Source organism: Myotis daubentonii, chromosome 11 (assembly GCF_963259705.1).
Source record: "Myotis daubentonii chromosome 11, mMyoDau2.1, whole genome shotgun sequence".
In the NCBI taxonomy this organism is placed as follows: Eukaryota; Metazoa; Chordata; class Mammalia; order Chiroptera; family Vespertilionidae; genus Myotis; species Myotis daubentonii.
Genome location: NC_081850.1, coordinates 24,910,820 through 24,929,950, shown reverse-complemented (window position 1 = coordinate 24,929,950; position 19,131 = coordinate 24,910,820). Strand labels below are relative to the sequence as shown.

The 19,131-nt window shown below is 35.8% G+C and overlaps 1 protein-coding gene across 5 annotated transcripts in view; it reads right to left on the bottom strand.

The window, feature by feature from the left end:
• The window catches only part of ZDHHC21 (zinc finger DHHC-type palmitoyltransferase 21), a 58,432-nt gene extending 39,567 nt beyond the window's left edge, over nt 1-18,865 (bottom strand). The window contains exons 1-6 of one of the 5 annotated variants that reach the window (XM_059656639.1): nt 18,541-18,794; nt 12,959-13,089; nt 7,750-7,862; nt 6,911-7,108; nt 5,068-5,166; nt 1,224-1,335 (exon numbers count right to left, since the gene is read on the bottom strand). In XM_059656639.1, the coding sequence (XP_059512622.1) occupies nt 1,224-1,335; nt 5,068-5,166; nt 6,911-7,064 (365 nt within the window). In that variant the 5' untranslated portion in view covers nt 7,065-7,108; nt 7,750-7,862; nt 12,959-13,089; nt 18,541-18,794. Of the gene's footprint in view, nt 1-1,223; nt 1,336-5,067; nt 5,167-6,910; nt 7,109-7,749; nt 7,863-12,958; nt 13,090-13,264; nt 13,377-18,540 lie in introns of those variants that run through there. The other 4 variants (XM_059656638.1, XM_059656640.1, XM_059656636.1 and 1 more) reach the window with 4 other exon arrangements.
• Between the last annotated feature and the right edge of the window lie 266 nt (nt 18,866-19,131).

The following is a 19,131-nucleotide window of genomic DNA, read 5'->3' as shown; positions in this document are numbered from 1 at the left end:
AAAATTGAGTTTTTCAGTGTGATTAACACTTACCAGTTTACCTAGCTTTTATTAATCTATTATTATAATTATAAAGAGATCACTGAATTATAGAAAACACTTGAGGATTAACCTGTATAAATTCTAGGCACATTTTTAAAGACCAACTATGTGTTACAAACTATACTATCTTATTGATGAAATATATATAGTAACAAAGTGCTTTTATCTAAAAATGCTTTTTATCTACTTAAATAATCAGTTTATAGTAAAACCCAAATTTCCACTAAAACCTTGCTAATAACTTGTGCTATCAAAATAAGTTATCAACAAATAAGGGAAACTCTAAATTGATTAGCATTACTAGACAAAGCTAAACACTTCCCTCGAGTCAACTTTAGATATAAGCAGTTATAAATTTAACAAGCCTGCTATACAGTTAACTTTGTACATATGCATGCATGTATGTACAAACATAAACATAGATGTAGAAATATGTTTATAGAGTGCTACACTACACCAGTTTAAATATTTATACTGCTATCCCACACTAGAAAAACATTTAAATACAATACCTTGTTCACAGATTTTTGTGACAGCTTTGAAATGAGATACAATGCAGAATTCTCACAGCATTTGTTTTAAAAATTCTATTTTTCAAGTAAACATTTTCTTTAAATATTACAAGAGAGCCCCCTATTGACCAAAAATGTTGGCTGTTTAGCAGAATTAGCTGATTTCCACTTACACACATCCAGCGTGTATGTAATGTTAATACCTAAAACACATAATACTGAAAAAGGCTTAAAGGGAGAGGAATGAGGTTAGGGTACCTGAAATGTATTATTCTTTAAACAAATGGAAAGGGAAATATAAACAATGGGATGTATACGGTTTATTACAGTTAAAAACAATAAGAGCTACTATTTAAGTACTTTCTAAGTCTCAGACACTGTACAAAATGTTTTACATACATGCCTCATTTAATATAACCACATTAGTCCTTTGTATATTTGGCTGCATGTTAATTCTTAGCTTTCTACTAGAATATTTTCTTGTTAGAAAAGATAGGATCTCTGTGGGAAAAAATGATTTTGGGAGTTCATAGAACCATATCAAAAATGAATGCTTATTAAAAGGTGTTTTTAAACTACATCACCTTCATGTAACTTTTGTTTAAACCTGCTAAGTCCTACAATTTAGTTTTACTAGTTTTTTCTAAAAGTGAATTATTTATTTCTTACCATGGACAGTGATGATCCATTCTCCTAACACAGTGACCGCAGCGGCTGCAGTGGTGGGAACGCTTTGGTCTCATCAAATTACACTTGTTACATAATTCCCAGAACTCCCTTTCTAGAGAAAAAAATTAAAATCCATTTAATGAAGGTAAATGAGTAATGTTGAAATTTAGCAACAATTGTTTAGAGATTTTATAGAAAGTATTCAATATATAGGTCTAAGAAATTTTTCCTCTAGTCTCCAGTATTTCACATAAATGTTGTTACTCTGTTTTATGATGTCTGATTTTGTATGTTTCTAATTTTAAATACTATAAAAAATAAGACACTATTATTAGTCAAACTAAGGAATGGAAAACAACGTATTTGGGTTTGGGACATATTGCTACAAGTAAAATTCAATGATAAAACTCTAAAATATAACCAAATTATTAAAACAGAATTTTATTTAAACAAATTTCTAGAAATTTTGTTATCTAAAGGCTCTAATAAAGGAATAATGGTGAGTTCTGCTTTCAAGGATTAATAAATCAAAATCAATCCTATAATATCATTAGAGAAACAGAGATTGCATTCCCAACCCTCAAACCATTTTATTTTCTCATATTAACGAGTACACTGGGGAAAGTTTATGGGGGGGATTTGGAAAAGATTTTCAGATGGGTTTAGGAGGTTACTAGAATAGTTTCAACCTACATTATCTGTAACTCATGTCTTAGTCTGCTCCCTTTCCTTCTTCAGGGTATGCATGTGCAAATGGGACCTGATGGCCAATATATTCTGATGTCTGATAACTACCTACAATACTTTGGACCAGCCATCTCCAAATGTAAAATCAAAGCCGATGGGAGAGAAAATCCAACTGCTACTTTATGGTAACTATAAATAAATTAAAAACTCACAAATATATTTTTAAGAAGAAAAATCAAAACCTAAAATTAATCAGAGAGAAAAAGACAAACTCCACAAATGACTGAGATTTTAATATAAGTAAACAGCATCACTTTTTTTTTTATTTGTAAGAGAATATTTATTTGGTAAATCATAGAGGTAGAAAGCTAATTCCTAGGAGAAATGGACTTAGGAAACAAGTTACCTGGAAGGGCCCTTGGAGCTTGGAAGTGAGGAAGCTAATGGTAATGGGCCTGGGACAGTGGGGGGAAGAGGGAAGAGAAAGGGAAAGGCAAGGGCGTGCTCTAGAGGAAGAGCACACTGTGAAGATTTTAGGGGAGGTCCCATGGGAAGATCGCAATAGAATATTCAGCAGTTTTCCAGGTGAGCATAACACCGTTTAACATGGATCCTTATTAATGCTGTAAATACATGAATGAATATAAAACAAGGTTTTATTTTGTTTTGTTTATCCCTCGGAAAGGAAGGAAGCACCTTCTGTTCTACTCTTAAAAGACTCAAATTGTTAAGGGGCCCTCTCTCAATTACTGCATTTCAAATCACAACGTAATGTTTTGGGGAAAAATATAATTTAAAACTACTAAAATCAATACAAGGTTTAGGTCTTAATAGTGGTTTCCTGACAGAAATGGTTGCCAATGTAGGAAATAAATGTTAGTAAGTCTCCTACAGATCACCTTTAAAAAGCAATATAAGCCCTGGCCAGGTGGCTCAGTTGGTTGGAGCATTGTCCAATACAACAAAAGGTTGCGGGTTCTATTCCCAGTCAGGGCACATGCGTTGGTTTCAGGTTCCATCCCCAGTTGGGACACCTATGGGAGGCAACTGACTGATGTTTCTCTCTCATATCGATAGTTCTCGCTCTCTCTTTCTCCCTTCTGCTCTTTCTAAAAAGCAATAAAAAAGGCATATCCTGATGTGAGGATTAAAAATAAAAATTTAAAATAGAAAAAGCAATATAAGCCTTGGCTGGCATCTCCAGAGGTTAGAGCACCAGCCACACACCAAAGGGTCATGGGTTCGATTTCTGGTTAAGGGCACATACCTGGATTGCAGGTTTGATCCCTGGCCCCAGTTGGGTGCATGAAGGAGGCAACCAACCGACGTATTTCTCTCACATCAATGTTTCTCTCTCTCTCTTCCCCGCCCCTTCTACTCTATCTAAATATCAATAGAAAAAATATCCTCAAGTGAGGATTAACAAAAATAACAATAATAAAATAAAACAATATAAGAGGGAGGAAAAAGGCAAAACTATGAGTGAATACATGACCCTCAGCATTAACAGCATGGGTTAAATTTCAAGGGACAATATTAGACAAATTTAAAACATGATATATTTTTTAAAACTTAGAAGGAAGATTTTGTTCTCTAACCATATGTCAAAAAGTAGCTCTAGTGATGACAAAAAACAGTAAAGTCAAAATTACTAGTTAAGAAACAGCTTGATGATGAAATGTTCTAAGACTGATTGTGGTGACAGTTGCATAACTCTGTGAATATACTAAAAGCCATTAAAGTGTATAATTTAAATGGATAAATTATATTGCATATGAATTATACTCAATAAAGCTATTTTAAAAAGTTTAAGAGATTGAATAAAATCATTTCACGAAATTTGAAAGTGACAAAAGTAATATTTCTGTATTTCAGACATGTGTGAATAATTTGAATAATATAAATAGCATTTAATTATTTCACTGGACTATTTTATCTGCATGCTAAAAAGCTTGTAAAATCAAATTCTGGGGCCCAGACAGCCTGGCTCAGTGGTTGAGCATTGACCTTTGAACCAGGAGGTCACAATTTTTTTTTCATCCACATTTAAAGTCATAGTAAAAACTGGTGAAACAAGGATCTGTGCCTCAAATCTTTCTGTAATATTCTGCCATGTGACCTAAAAAGCATAATCTATGCTTCTGGTCATGCAGGCTACCAACCTCATACAATTACCCTGAGGATTATATGACATGAGATAGATATCAAGAGGCTTTGAAAACATTAAAATATGATAAATGGACATATCTTTTTTATTGGACAGAAATCTTCTGAACTTAGTGAAGAAAAATAGGCCAAATGTCAATAGGACCAGATATAATGCAGATATCCAAATAGTCAGCAAGATGGTGTCCTCCGTTGCTACAGTCTATAAGCTAAAGGTAACAATGTGGTTTCATGATTCAATTAGGCCCATAGATATTAATCTGCTTGGTATTCATTTTAAAACAATTTTTAAAATTTTTTTTTAAATGTAATTCTTTATTGATTTCAGAGAGGAAGGGAGAAGAAGTGAGATAGAAACATCAATGATGAGAGAGAATCATTGATCGGCTGCCTCCTGCATACCCCCTACTGGGGATCGAGCCCGCAACCCAGGCATGTGCCCTTGGCCGGAATCAAACCTAGGACCCATTGGTCCGCAGGCTGACGCTCTATCCACTGAGTCAAGCCGGCTAGGGCGATTTTTAAAAATTTTTAACTAGTTGCCAATTTTTTTTAATCATGAAATTTTTCATAAAAATTTTATTATTAAGTAAAAACACTGATTTCTCAAATAATTATATACCACTCAAAAAATATTTACCCAGTATTTACTAAGTGACAGAGACTGTTCCAGGCACTGAGGATACAGCACTGAACAAATGAAGAAAACGAAACAACAAATCTTCACCCTCAGCGAGGTCATACAGATCGAGGGTGGGAGGAGAGAGAAACCAATACACAAACTAAAAGAGAGAGCCAAGGAGAGGGGTATGAGGAGTCAACTGGGATTTGCAATTTTAAATAGAGAACTCTAGAAAGGAAACATCTGAGAAAAAACTTGAAAGCTGTAATAGATGTCATGTATAACTAATGCATACTAAAGGCAATAAATACATTGATAAAAAGAGTAATTCTGGAAAAGTAAAACTGATAAATCTGAAGAGTACCATACCTCCATGTGGGATCTTAGGGTTTTCAGGGAGTCTTCCTGGATCAGTTATTGAGGCCCTTACTAAGGCAACCAGACAAAATATGGCAATGCCATAGAATACTAGAAGGTAAGGGAAAAGAAAAGGAAAAGGGTAGGAGAAGGGCAAAGGGAAAGGGAAGGGAAAGAAAGAAAATTAGTCACTTACTCTTAGACACATTTTTTTTTATTCTTACTGTTATTTATTACTTTTACTCTCTTATCAAAAATCCTTTTGTGATATAGCTATTTTTAGAAGCTTCTTGAAACTTGAGCATATCCATGGTGCTAGTCCTCAAACCTCATAATGAGCCTATATGGGATTTTTACATTAAAGAGAATGGATTAGAGCTCAGTAGGCTCCCAAAGCAACATAAAGCCAACTCCTAGACACATTTTTAACAACAAGCATATTTAAAGTATAACTGCATATTTTAATTAATAGCATCCAGATAAATAATTTTCAAAAGATGGAAAAACTGAACGATTAATTCACTTGATTCATCAAATAATACTGCCAAGAGGACTATCTTAAGTATACCACTTTTAAATGTTACTTTGCATAATAACTAATAAACTTGTTGTAAATCATATTCTTTATTAATAGAAATTCCCAATAAGCAATGGCATAAATGAATGGGTTCCCTATTAAGTACATGTACTATATATGGAAAAATTAAAGCAGCATTTTCAAGCCTATCCTACAATTAAACTTTTTCATTAATTCTTAACTGGCTATCTTCAAATTACTTTGAATTAGTGATGTTCAAATGTTGCAGAGCAGCATCGAACAGACTGTCAAACTACAGCGGGAAGGCTGGGGAGGGTTGGGGGGCGGGGGAAGGGGTAAGAGATCAACCAAAGGACTTGTATGCATGCATATAAGCATAACCAATGGACATACGACACTGGGGGGTAGGGAAGGCCAAGGCCGGGGGGAATGTCAAGGGAGGGGGGAGGGGGGGAGGAGACATATGTAATACTCTTTGTAATACTTTAAGCAATAAAACAAAATTTTTTTAAAAAATTGTTCCTTTTAATAGATTTAAGATATTTCATTTGAAATTAAAGAATCTAGAAACTTTTTTAAAATAAAAAACTAGATAAAGTAACAGTAAGAGAAAAAAGATTCAGTCATCATAATTCAACCTTTTAAATGAATAAAAGAATAGGCATTTTTTGAGGGTGGGGAGGATGAGAGGGCACTGCACCTGTAATAGGAAATTTAGTTCAAGTGTTAACTCCAGGGCTAATGGCATGGCACTGGTCAATTTTATCATTTATATATCAGAAACCATATTTCTCACAGCTCTTGTGAGGTCAAAATGACATATTGTATATGAAAACTGTAAATGCCATGTACATGTAAAATATGTCATTTCAAATTTAATCATAAGCAAGCCATCACCAATGAACTATAGCAGAAAGTAATTATGTAGAAGTTCAAAGTGTCATAATGAACATTTGCATCACAAAAATCTTACTTCTCATTAATGTATACCATCTTCATACTTAAACTCTTTATACATTTGCAGTAAGTACATAACAGAACTATTAAAAATACACAAATTGACACAATTGTATCTTTTTTTAAAATAAAATGATCTTTATAGATTTTGTAGAGTTAGATATCTAACCCATTTATCTAACCCTGCAAAACAGTATATAAAGGACACTATTTTTTAAAATTTCCATAATTCAGTAAATAACTTAGTATTAATAGTACTAATATTAAAAGGAAGATTAATATAGTAGCACTATATTCCAAAAACATCCACAATGAAGAAAATCTTTAATTATATAAAGAAATAAAGACCTAGAAACTTACTTATTATTAATATGCCTGGAATATGTCCTTCTTCATAGTGAGGAAAGAGGACAATTTTGGGAATTATAACAATATTGTATAACCAGACAAAGACAATCAAACCCATGCAGCACCAACCATGTGGGTCAACAACAAAGTGAATCCGGAGACCCATTTTGCAGTCCTACAACTGCCTGCCAACCCACAGGAAAGACAATCCTACGGAGAGAGAAAGAAGAAAAAAGTTACTTACTAGGATATAGAAAAAAGTGTTTGACTAAAACAAAATTACCTTACTGGCAACTATAACATAATACTTGTTGACTTTTCTTTGTATATTTTTGACAAAATAAAATACTTTAGAAAAGAAAAAAGTTTCAGGATATTCAAATTTCACCATGAGCTTCAAATAATTTGATTTTTTTAATGAATTGCTATCATAGAATATAAATTGGCACTACCTTCTGAAGTTAAACACAAGTCTGTCCTTAACCCAGAAAATCCATGTGTAAACCCCGCAAAAATGAGTAAACATATCCACCAAAAGAAAGATAGATATAATATATAATTTTTTAGTAGTTTTAATCGTAAGACTAACTGATGGCCATCCAAGTCAAAATAGCAGTAATTTTGTGGTGGCAAGTGTGTTTAACTGGAGAGGAACATAAGGGAACCTTAGAGGGGTTAGAAATGTTCTATCTCTTGACCTGGGTAGGTTTCATGGGTATATACATATGTAAAAATTCACAGAGCTGTACACTTAAGATTTGTGCAATTTAGTTTCATTTTAAACCATAGAATAATGCTTATAAATCATTTTGAAAAATTGCAATAAAAACTGAAAAGCAATTAAAAATTACCAAAATAATTAAATTTGTTGAATGAAGACCAATTAATCTTATTACTATCAAGGCTTTTTTCAGTTGAGTGTTAATAAAATAATGAGCCTCTTAAAGTTAAGATACTTCTATACCTATGTTAAAAAAGAAAATGGCCCTAACTGGTTTGGCTCAGTGGATAGAGTATTGATCGGCCTGCAGACTGAAAGGTCCCAGGTTCAATTCTGGTCAAGGGCACATACCTTGGTTGCGGACACATCCCCAATAGGAGGTGTGCAGGAGGCAACTGATCGATATTTCTCTCTCATCGAATTTTCTAACTCTCTCTCTCCCTTTCTCTCTGTAAAAAAATCAATAAAATATATATTTTTTAAAAAGAAAATGACTTTTAAAATCCATTCTTTAGATGTAACTTATAAGCTTAAACAATACATTATAATATAAAATACAATGACATAATACATTAATACACTATGATGTTTCGCAAACCAGAATCAACTGAGATTTTTAAAAATACTATTCCCAGACCCCAATCCAGATCTATTGAATCATAATTCTTTACAAAGTAAAGCTCAAAAATCAACAAAATGTTAAAAATTTTCCCCAATTGTACATGACACAGCTGAGTGGTATCTATGAACCACTAATTCAGGAGCTTCACTAAGACTTTACTGTTACAGCAACGAGTTAAACTCAGTTCAACAAATATTCAGTGAGCCTCCACTATACAGCAGTTACCCGTGTAGACACAGTAATGAATAAGACATGGCCTTTGCTTAAAGCAATTAACAGTCTAATGGGGAAGAGAGTCATAAAATGGTTTTAATATAATATGGTAAGTTCCAGAGATGTGGACAAATTGTTACTAGAGGCACAAAAGACGAGGACTAATTAAATCAGGGCAAGACTTCCTATAGGGGGTGAAACCTGAGTTCAGTACTAAAGATGAGTAAGTTATTCAAGTAAAGAAAAGTGACAATACTGTAAACAGAAGGAAGAGCAAGAGGTATACAAGGGTAAAAGTTGTAGGAGTTATTACAAATTGCCATCGTAAATCACAAATCTTTCAGTGGAGAGAGAGTCAGTGGTGAGAAGGGGCTATATCAAGAAGGACACAGAGATGCCATGTTAAAATATTAAGACTTCATTCCTGGAAGGTGTGGCTCAGTGGGTTGAGCAGTGTCTCGTGCACCAAAAGGTCATCGGTTTGATTCCTGATCAGGGCACAAGGCCGGGTTTCGGGGATCCCCAGTAGAGGATGTGCAAGAAGCAGCTGATCTATGTTTCTCTCTCGTATAGCTATCTCTGTCTGTCTGTCTCTCTCTCTCTCCCACCCTCCCCTTCCTCTCTCTCTAAAGTCAATAAAAACACATTTACAAAAAAAAAAAAAGAATATTAAAACATCATTCTTAGGCATTGGAAAGCTATTGAAGCAGGGATTTAACCTAATGAGATTTATACTTTAAAATAAATTATTGACGCTCCGGTGAGGAAGATGAAAGATCAGTTGGAGAATAAATCAATTGAAGAAATAGTTAGAATGAAACCAGTAATTTACTAATTGACTGGATATTAGGGATCACAGGGGGAAAAGTCAAGGATGACTCCCAGATTTCAGTTTATATCCCAGACTACTTAATTCCTAGAATAATTTATCATCAGTTGCAACTTTTAGAGGCCTTGACAATGTTCTTTAAAGCTACCAGAACAAAGAAAAAAAAAGATTAAGGATTACTTAATTTTAAAAGAACACCCCTATGCTATCATTCCTATGGGAACTCAAATGCACCACCACTCAACTGATGAAATCAGATACGGTCTAAATTAGTCCTTATATATGAAATCTAAAACATGAATAGCGCCTAGGTCTTTAAAAAAGTAAAAGTTGAACTTCAATACCTTTTAATTAGAAAATTAAAATACCTATCAGTATCATTTAAGCGAGAAAAGTCAGAGAGGATAAAACATGCTATTTAACTTACTAGGTATCATTTTAAAAACTAAAGATGCTCAAATAAAAATGATAAGCTATCTACCAAAGCTAAAAAGAGAAACACTAAAAAAATGTTTACATTTACAGTCTTGCCAACCATCGTGTGCTAAAAGAAACGACAGAAGGCTCTGTCTCTCAACATGTTCAATATTATTAACTTCATGTAACTTCTCTAAATGTTTCAGTTCCATTCAGGATTAAACAACAAATTATGAATTACAATAATTGTACAGAACAGAGTAATTTAATAACTTATTTCCAGATTTATTAATATTAGAAACAGAAGAGCAAACAAGTCAGCAAAACGAGTGGCAAAATTATATAATACTCATTCATTTTTTAACTTTATTTTTATTCTCCTCTACCAGAGAACAAATTTTTTCAGTAGAAAAGAGAGATTCCTCACAACAGAAAATATTAGGTAGTGAAAAGTATAGCTACAACATATCTATTTTTCTGGATGTAAACGTATAGGTAACAAACTCTAAAAGAACAAGCATGCTCAAGGAAAAGTGAGCAAAAGATAAAAAATAAAACAGTAAACAAATAATATGTTGAATATTTTTTAAATACCTGATTCGTGAAAATTAGTGCCACATAACCCATACAACTGGACTGTAGAGAAGAAAACAGTAGTCTCCCAAGAGCTCCAAATCAGATTACAACCGGAAACACTTAACTGGTAGAGTTGCAGGATCGCTCCACTCAGTTAATGACAACTAGGCGTGGCTTATGACTGAACAGAAACTATTACACATCCTGAGCAACAACCAAACTGAACGCAATGCTGCTACTCCGGTGCCATTTGTAAAATACTTTCATTAGCCAAAGATCCCAACATATTAATTTGTATATTAAATGATGAGCTTATAACTAAACTTTGATGTAACTAGTGGACATACTGGTACTTCAACATTTTTAAAGATTGCTATCTGGTAACTAAATATACTTGAGTGCTGTGTCTACATAATTAATGATGTAAATTACTACAGCACAAACTTTTTTTAGAGAAACTATAATTCAACTCTAATAAACTGGACTGCATAAATATTTACAATGTTCAAACTATTCTGATAGGAAACCACCTTTCCTTTATAACCTTTTCAGATTTTAGAAAATGATAAAAATTTGCCAGTATAATTTACAAGAGATATAGTCAAACATATCTGTCTAAACTTACAGGTTTAGCCAACTCTCCACCTCAGCCAGTGGTCTTATTATTGTTCCATGAATATGGAGAATGTATTCCATCTCCCATTTCTCCTATCTGAAATGTTCTTACCGTTTTGCTTATTCTAAATTCACCTCATACTTCAAGGTCAATTTGAAACTCACTCTCCATATAAAAATTTTCCTGGTACCTCAGTTCACAGTGACTTCTCTTTCTCTTCTATTCCAAATAAAAAGCAAAACTAGTAGAAGAAAATAGCAAGTGGTTTTATAATCTTGGAATGAGGTAGGCCTTCACAAACGAGACCCATAAGCCAAGTTTGACCACATAAAGGAAAAAGTTCTGAAGCCAAAGACACACCAAAAATGAAGTTAAAAGACAGAACATCCCTGGAAAATAATAACATGACTAATAAGAAGCATGAAAAATAAATACTTAGCGAGGCAATTCACAGAAGAAAAAATGCAATGGCTAATCACCAGTGATTAGGAAAATGTGAAATAACTAGGCACATTTTTCATCTTTGGTATTGACAAATTTTAGAAAGACAGATGGCATCCAATGTTGACAGGACAGAGAGAAAAGGACACACTGGTAGCATGTAAACTGATACAATCATTTGGAAGGCAGTCTGGCAGTAAAGGTCAAACTCTTTAACCCAGCAGTTTTATTTCCAGTAATACCTAAAAAATACTCATTAGAGTGTACCGGTCTGATCTACACAGCCCTTTTTTAATCACAATAGTACGGCACAACCTAAATGTCCACGTAGAGGGAGAGGAATGAGTAAATAAATTATAACATCCATAGTGTAAACTATTTCCAAGTCACTACAAATTTAAAAGGGGAAAAACGAGGTAGCTCTAGACCTCCATATGGCTGCTCACATATAATGCTGAGCTACACGGGCAAAGTCTATGGGGGCGGGGGTGTCTTAGTGGTTTCCTGGAGAGAGAGGAGAAAAAAGATAGACTAGGAAAGGGCATAAGGGAACTTCTGTGGCACTGATACAGATCTCTATCTTGATATAACTTTGCGATACACAGGTCATGACCTGTCAAAACGCAGTAAGTACACACTCAGGAGTGTTGCATTTCATGGTATGTACATTTACCTTTTAAAAACCCTGTAAAACAGCACTGAACTCTACTTAATAATATGTATGCTGAAGTACTGGGGAGAGGGAAGAAAGGGAGGAAGTGTACTGATAGCTGCAATTTACTTTGAACAGGATCCAAAAAAATGAAAGTAGATTGCTAGATGGACAGAGGGATGGGTGAGAATGTGATGAAATTCAGTAAAATGTTAGTTGTGAATGTAGGTGATGGGTATTCAGATGTTACACTATAATTCTTTCAACTCTCCTGTTAAAGTTTTTTATAATTAAATGTTGAAGGAGAAAGCAAGTTATAGAAAATTGTGTACATGATTCTGTTAGAAGCAAAGTATGAGTAAATTCTGTATATGGATCAGAAAAAAGTGTGAAAGAGAGCACACCTCCAAACCGTTAACAGTGGTTATCACTGGGCTGAGGAAGGACTGAGCAATGAGAAGGAAGGCTTTCACATTTTATGTATGTATTTTGTGTTCTCCTAAGTTTTATTAGTAAACATATGTACCTCTGAATTCTTTTCCACCAACTGAAAAATAAAGATAGCCTACGGGCTTGCAGACACAACAGCCTTACAAACAAAATGTTTAAATTAAGCCTCTCTTTATCACTATGTATTGCCCTTATCTTAAATGCTTTTAAAATTAATATTTAAAAAAATGCAATGAAGAAGCATCATCTGTAAAGCCATATAAGATTTATAATCCTGAAAGATGCTTCTGAAACTTGTATTACTTACAGATTATTGTTCTCTATGGAAAAGCCTCGACATTTTCTTATCCTCTAAGAAAATGTTTAGCTAAAATTTAATGTGAATAATTTTAAATAAATATAAGGAAACTACTATTTTTTTGCAAATGAGCAATTATTAAAATGTATCTAAATATAAGAATTAAGGATACAATGCCACATAATTCAGAAACATATTCCCATGAAAAATTAAATGCAGACTTACCACTTGCAAATTCACTGTGATGTGTTGTAATTTTTCTGGTACTTGCATTTAGAGGTTTTATCTTGATTCATTCTTTCTTTATTACATGCCAACAAATGGATCTCTCTTCAATAATAGTTCTCCATAATAATCTATTAATGATTTAACACATAATTATCTCTCACAAAGATAAAAATTGTAAGCAGCTAAATAACCTGAGAAAATGTCAATTACAAAATTTTAAATTAAGAAATAAGATGATTCAAGTCCACCTGATCCTGTGCTTTCAGATCCCACACCATCCCCCCAAAATGTACCTTTGATTACCATTGTACATGAAAGTTCTTTCTTTTGAAACCACTTAGTTCCCATAAAATCAAATCAGCATTATGTGTACAGCATTTGGGCTTCATCAAGCTTCCTGACCACAAATCACAAAATGATAATCGATTCTGAGATCACTGATGAGACAAAATGCAATGTAATGTCTACATTAATGTGAGGCTAGAACTATCTAATCACAATTGATAAGCATAAAATTAAGAGTTTAAAATAGAAGCAAGTTTTAGTTTAAAATGTTGTAAGGAAAAACATTTTCCTCCTGTAATAAAACCATTAAGAGAAGCACTCATAAAAGTCAGTTTCTACAATTCAAGCTTAAATACTAATATTGTAAAGAGTTCTAGATAACACATACTGATTCAAGATTTCATTAATTTAATCTACATCTACTGCTATATCCTGTGCTTTGGCACTGGATATAAATATAAGAGAGAGGCCCTATCCTCAGTGGAGAAAGACAGTGAACAGACAAGACCAATACCAGGTAAGATAAGGTAAGACAGAGGGGCAGGGGGAAAGAGCATCTCATATAGGAAGGATGTTGTTTCATGGCACTTTCTTCACTTAAGTGAACATTTATACGTGTACCAGGTTGTAATACAAAATGTATTTCTCATGGTAAATTGCCATCAGGAAAAGGTTTCTGGAGAGAGTGAAATCTGTGAATTAGCTAAATGAAGAATGGAGTCTCGTCTGAACTAGGGAACAAGTAAGCAAAGGTATAAAGGCAGGCAGAGAAAATCCAATTAAGCTGAAATGACAAGAGTCATTGCATATGGAAGAATGGGATAAAACATATCTATCCTTTTGACCACAATCAACTCCAAAAAATATATTTCATAATGTTACTAGTGCTCACAAATATATGAGATATATAAGTATATATTTGAAATACATATGAAATTATATATCTGAAAAAGTTTAATGACATGATTACCTTACTCTATGTGATGCACTATGATATTATTTCATGACTTACAAGCAGAGAATGATCCAGAAGTGAAAAACACTGCTAAACAATGCCAATGAGTTTGGACTGCACCCTGAACACACTGGAAATCACTGAAGGATTTTTAGAAGAATGCCAGGATGAACTTGCGTTTTGGAAAGAAGAGCAACACTTTGAAGTATGGACTTAAGTGGGTGGATAAGGCTCCAAGACTGACTAAATGAAATAAGATAGGCTTACTGGTTACCCACATAAGAAATGAGGGCACCTGGTAAACACCCCAAAAGTCGTAACTCGTAAGAGAAGTGGGGAGGGGAGGGAAGAGGAAGAAAAAGTTAACACGGCAGGCATGTTGGAAAAGGGCAATGAAGAACTTAATGAGGAAAACTTACAGGAGTTAGTGAACAACTGGAAGCAAAGAGCACATGCCAGGATGGTTCCCCAGTTTTGGGCTGAGGGATTAAGTGAATGGTGGTACCATCCTCTGAGACAGGAAATTAAGGACAAGTTGGGAATTTGTGAAGCATACTGCTTATCATAGCAGTGAGAAACTATTACGTACTGAGAATATAAAAAATACATCAAAATCATCATCATTACATTTCCATTCCCCGTAGATACTTTTTAAAAAGAACTATTTTCTCCCAGGGCCAATTTTTCTATGGTCCATGATTGCTAGATTGTCAAAGGTAATGTATTTCTACTCTAACTTTCTTGGCTGTCCCTTTGTTTCTTAGAGACAAAATATGGAAGGAGAACGTAAAGGAGCTGCTGCTCTAATGGAAGATGGATGAGTTCATCTTCTAGAAACAAATCTCGAGCAGAATTAAACGTGGTACATCAAGACGTCCTGAAACGTGGCCAACGTCAACAAAGGTGCGAAGACTATGACTCCATGGTGGCTTCCCCATGTTTCAGCACAGCAGTTTCTGTCAGTAACATTAGGAAATAGCACAGTCAACCATCCATGAGTCAAACCCCAGTCATTCACTGGCTTAAAGTCAAGAAAAAATCCTACCTTATACTTGTAGTTGTTAGAGCTACACTGCAGCTAATGTATCCAAAATGAGATGAACATTTCATCTAGTTCAACAACATCACCACCACTGTGGGATCAAACCTCCTCTACATGGTATAAAAGCAATGTTAGTCTTAAAAATTCAAGAAGTTTGGGGATAATAAAGAATATTCCAAACTCTCATAACTATACAATGTAATTAAATTTGTAACATTGCTAGGTCTAAAAGAATACAATCAACAAGTTATAGGGCATACCAGAAAGAAAAAAAATTTACCCACAGGGACAAAAGAAAAAAAATAGATATATATAATATAAACCTATAATTGCAGCTTAAAATAAAATTTAAAAACAAAGATACAACTATATAACTTTAAGCATAAATTTATACAGCTATTTAACTTCTGATTTTATCTACTCTGAAAATTGGTCAAGTTAAATAATTCTACTTAAAGGATCAAGTATAGCTATCCTTAATAATTAGCCAATGAGGTATTCATTTTTTAAAAAACCCACAGTGGTATTCAATTTATTTCAACGGAACAGGAAATTAATTTTGTATAAATATTAAAGAGAGCCACATTCCAATTATGACGCAGCCTTTTATTAGCTCTCCAAGCTTCAGTTTCTTTTCAGAATTCAGTTAACCATCTGTAAAATGGTGATAAAAATATTAACTCACGGGGTAATTGTCGTGATTCAATGAGAAACTGCAAATGATAAGCACCTCCAAAAATGAGGAAGGGAAACTTAAAGATGAGTTCTACTTCTAGTCTTACAAACTCCAGAATGAAAAATGATTCTGGTTCCCCATCATTAAAGTGGTGGTACCACTTAACCATATGGCAGCTACCTACTTTCTCTAACACTGAAGTCTGAGAACTACTGGTCAGGATGAAAAACCTCAGATGGTACAGCCTTTCAGCTGGTATCATACCATAAGCATGTAGGGAGGTTGCATTCCAACATGTTGGCATGAGGTCTCTTCAAGCAGAAAACCAAAAACAGAGATGCCATCTAAAACAGAGAGACTGAACTGAAGCCTGTAAACTAAATCTCTTTCAGTAAAAGCAGAAGGACAGGTGAGTTACAGAATGAAGCCTAGCAGAAAATCAGGACCCCATTTTTGAAGATAATGAAGAATGCATAATTAACGAATTCTAACTCAATTGCTGAGTTCTCCAGGAAGACTTTGTGAAAATGTGAGCAGTGCTACTTCATGTCTACGAAGATGGGCTTTAAAAACTAGGGCTAACTCAATTTACCAATGATTCTTAACCAAAAAATTACTACTGTGACGATAAGAAAGACTGGTGTTTTTCCACTCTTGTGTTTCACCTATATTTTTTACTGATTCAAAAGCAGTTCAAACATTTTCAACTTAAGAGTTATTAATGTACTGATTACTCTACTAAATGATAAAATGCCATTTATATTTAGTGCATTTGAAAAGTTGAATCTGAGGCCTAATAGTTTACTAAATAAAAAGTCTTCATTCTTTAGTATAAAAGTAAAACTGAGCTTAGGGAACAACTTTCTGGTAATAAAAATAGCTTTTCCTCAGCCTTGCCCGTTATGCCTGATTAATACTGACACCATCACCATGTGGCCTTCTAAGCTGAAAGAGACGTTATTGACTCACACTCAATTACAATGCCGGAATAAAAGCTCCATGGAGACATTACTGGACTTTTCAATTCACTTCTTCACTAATACATGGCATTATTTTATCTATACTCTTTTGAAAGTTCTGAATCAGTCCCCATCGATTAAAGAAATCAGGAAGTGGGCAAATAAGTAACACTTTTATGATTCACTGATTACTGCTTGTTTTAGAACCTACCCGTTAGGCTAATGGTTCTGTGCATGCATTTTAAAATGCTCAAATTTCTTTCATTAAATTAAACAATCCTGAGGTAGGCAATGTAACACAGTTATCACCATTTTATTCAAAATATGCTCTATTTCATTTACTCCAACTACAGCTTCTAAAGTATGTTAAGCTTAACAGAAATCAACAACCATTTGAAGGGACCTCATATAATCCTGTTGCTTTACATCCAAAATTAGGAATTCTGAAAGAGCACTACACCAAACACTATTCCAAAAGTATGGAATTACACATTTTTACTTATATTTGGTATAATTTTATTAATATTTCTTCTATGAAATGTTTTAAATGTACCTTTAACATGTCAAAGGGTCTCAAATTACTTACAAACATACATATGCCAAGTAAGGATGAAGAAGCGAATAAGCCTTACAGAATTTAGCCTGACTTCTTGGTTGTAGAGAAAACAACATGGGTCAGTGACCTATCCATGACAGCTTTGGGACTAAAATCTAGTTTCCCTTCCACAAACCAAATCTCATGTGGTTCGCTCTTTCTGATTGATTCCTCACATCATCTCATCTTCAAATATCTTTTTGCCTTTAAGACATAACTAAGGCAAAATAAGGCAACTCTCTGGGTTTTATCTTTAAAATAAATAAAATCTGTAAAGTTGGAAGAATTTAACAAGATATTACATCAAACGCATTTTATTCCTGGGATGACACATACTACATGATTATTATGATTATTATTATTATTAATACTATTATTACCATCACAAGGAAGGTAGTGAATTTTTTTAGGCACACAGATTAGCATACGAAGCTGAGGACCCATTTGACACGTTTTTCATTTACCCTTAATGAGCCTGGGTCCTCTTTACTTCAGACTAACTTTGCACTATGATTTATGACCCGCCCACAGTGACCTTGATTCCCCCCCCACACACACACCCCCTTCCTGGACTTTTATGGGCGACTATATTGCAATATTTTCAAGTAATAACCGGTCAGGTTCTCTCAGCCCTAGAGATACAGACATCGCCCCTGACTCACAGGGGGTCATAAACCGTGACCCAAATATAGCCTGAGAAAGACCACAACTTTAAATGGACTCTCCGGTTGAAACCCAGACCTATTAAAGTGAATGGTAACAAGTGCAAGCTGCCGCCATCCATAAGCCATTTCCTCCCAACCTCTCCAGGATCCCGGGGAGGGAGGCGGTCAATGAAGGAGTGAACTCCTCCTGCTCCCGCCGATCCCCGCAGCCCGGCACCCGCGACCTGGAAATGAATGGAAGGCTATGGCAGCCCACACCTGAGACCGGCGATCCCGGGGACACAGGGCGAAACAAGTAGTTCATCTGCGAGAAACTCGGGGCAGAGACTCGATAAATTAAATTATAACAATAGTAATAATAAATACCTACCCAACCCCCTGGACTAGAGCAGCAACCCTCACCAGCTACTGGCAGGGGCAGCGGGCGGGCGGGCGCAGCTCGGGCTGAAGATGCTCCAAGGAGGCCGGGCCGGGCGAGCGGGGCGCCAGGACCCCCGGCTCCGCGGCGCGGGCGCAGGTGCGGGGAGCCGGGCGCGGCGGGAGCGCGCAGGTGAGGGCGGCGGCGCCGGGAGCAGGCGGGGGGTCGGGGAAGGCGGGGCGCCTCGGCCCCGCGCCCGCACACACTCACCGGCGCTGGCTGCTCTCCTCTCGCCGCCGGTGCGCGCGGGCGCCGCCGCTCCTCCAGCTCCTCCTCCCCCTCCTTCGGCGCCGCCGCCGCCCAGGCCGGGCCGCGCTCCTTTTCCGCTTCCGGGAGCCAGAGCGCCGGACCGGCGGGGTAAGCCTCCGCCCGCCGCCCGCCACGCCGCCGATGGAGCGGCGGCGGCCGGCGCCGTCCCCCTTCGCCCCAGGGGCCGCGATGGGAGCCGCCGAGGCTCGAAAGACCGCCAATCGCGCGCGCGCGGACCCAGGCCGCGAGCCGGCCGGACCTCCCATCACCTGGACACACCTGGGCGCTCTGCCCTCCCCCGATGCCACCTTCCCCGCTCTGCCCAG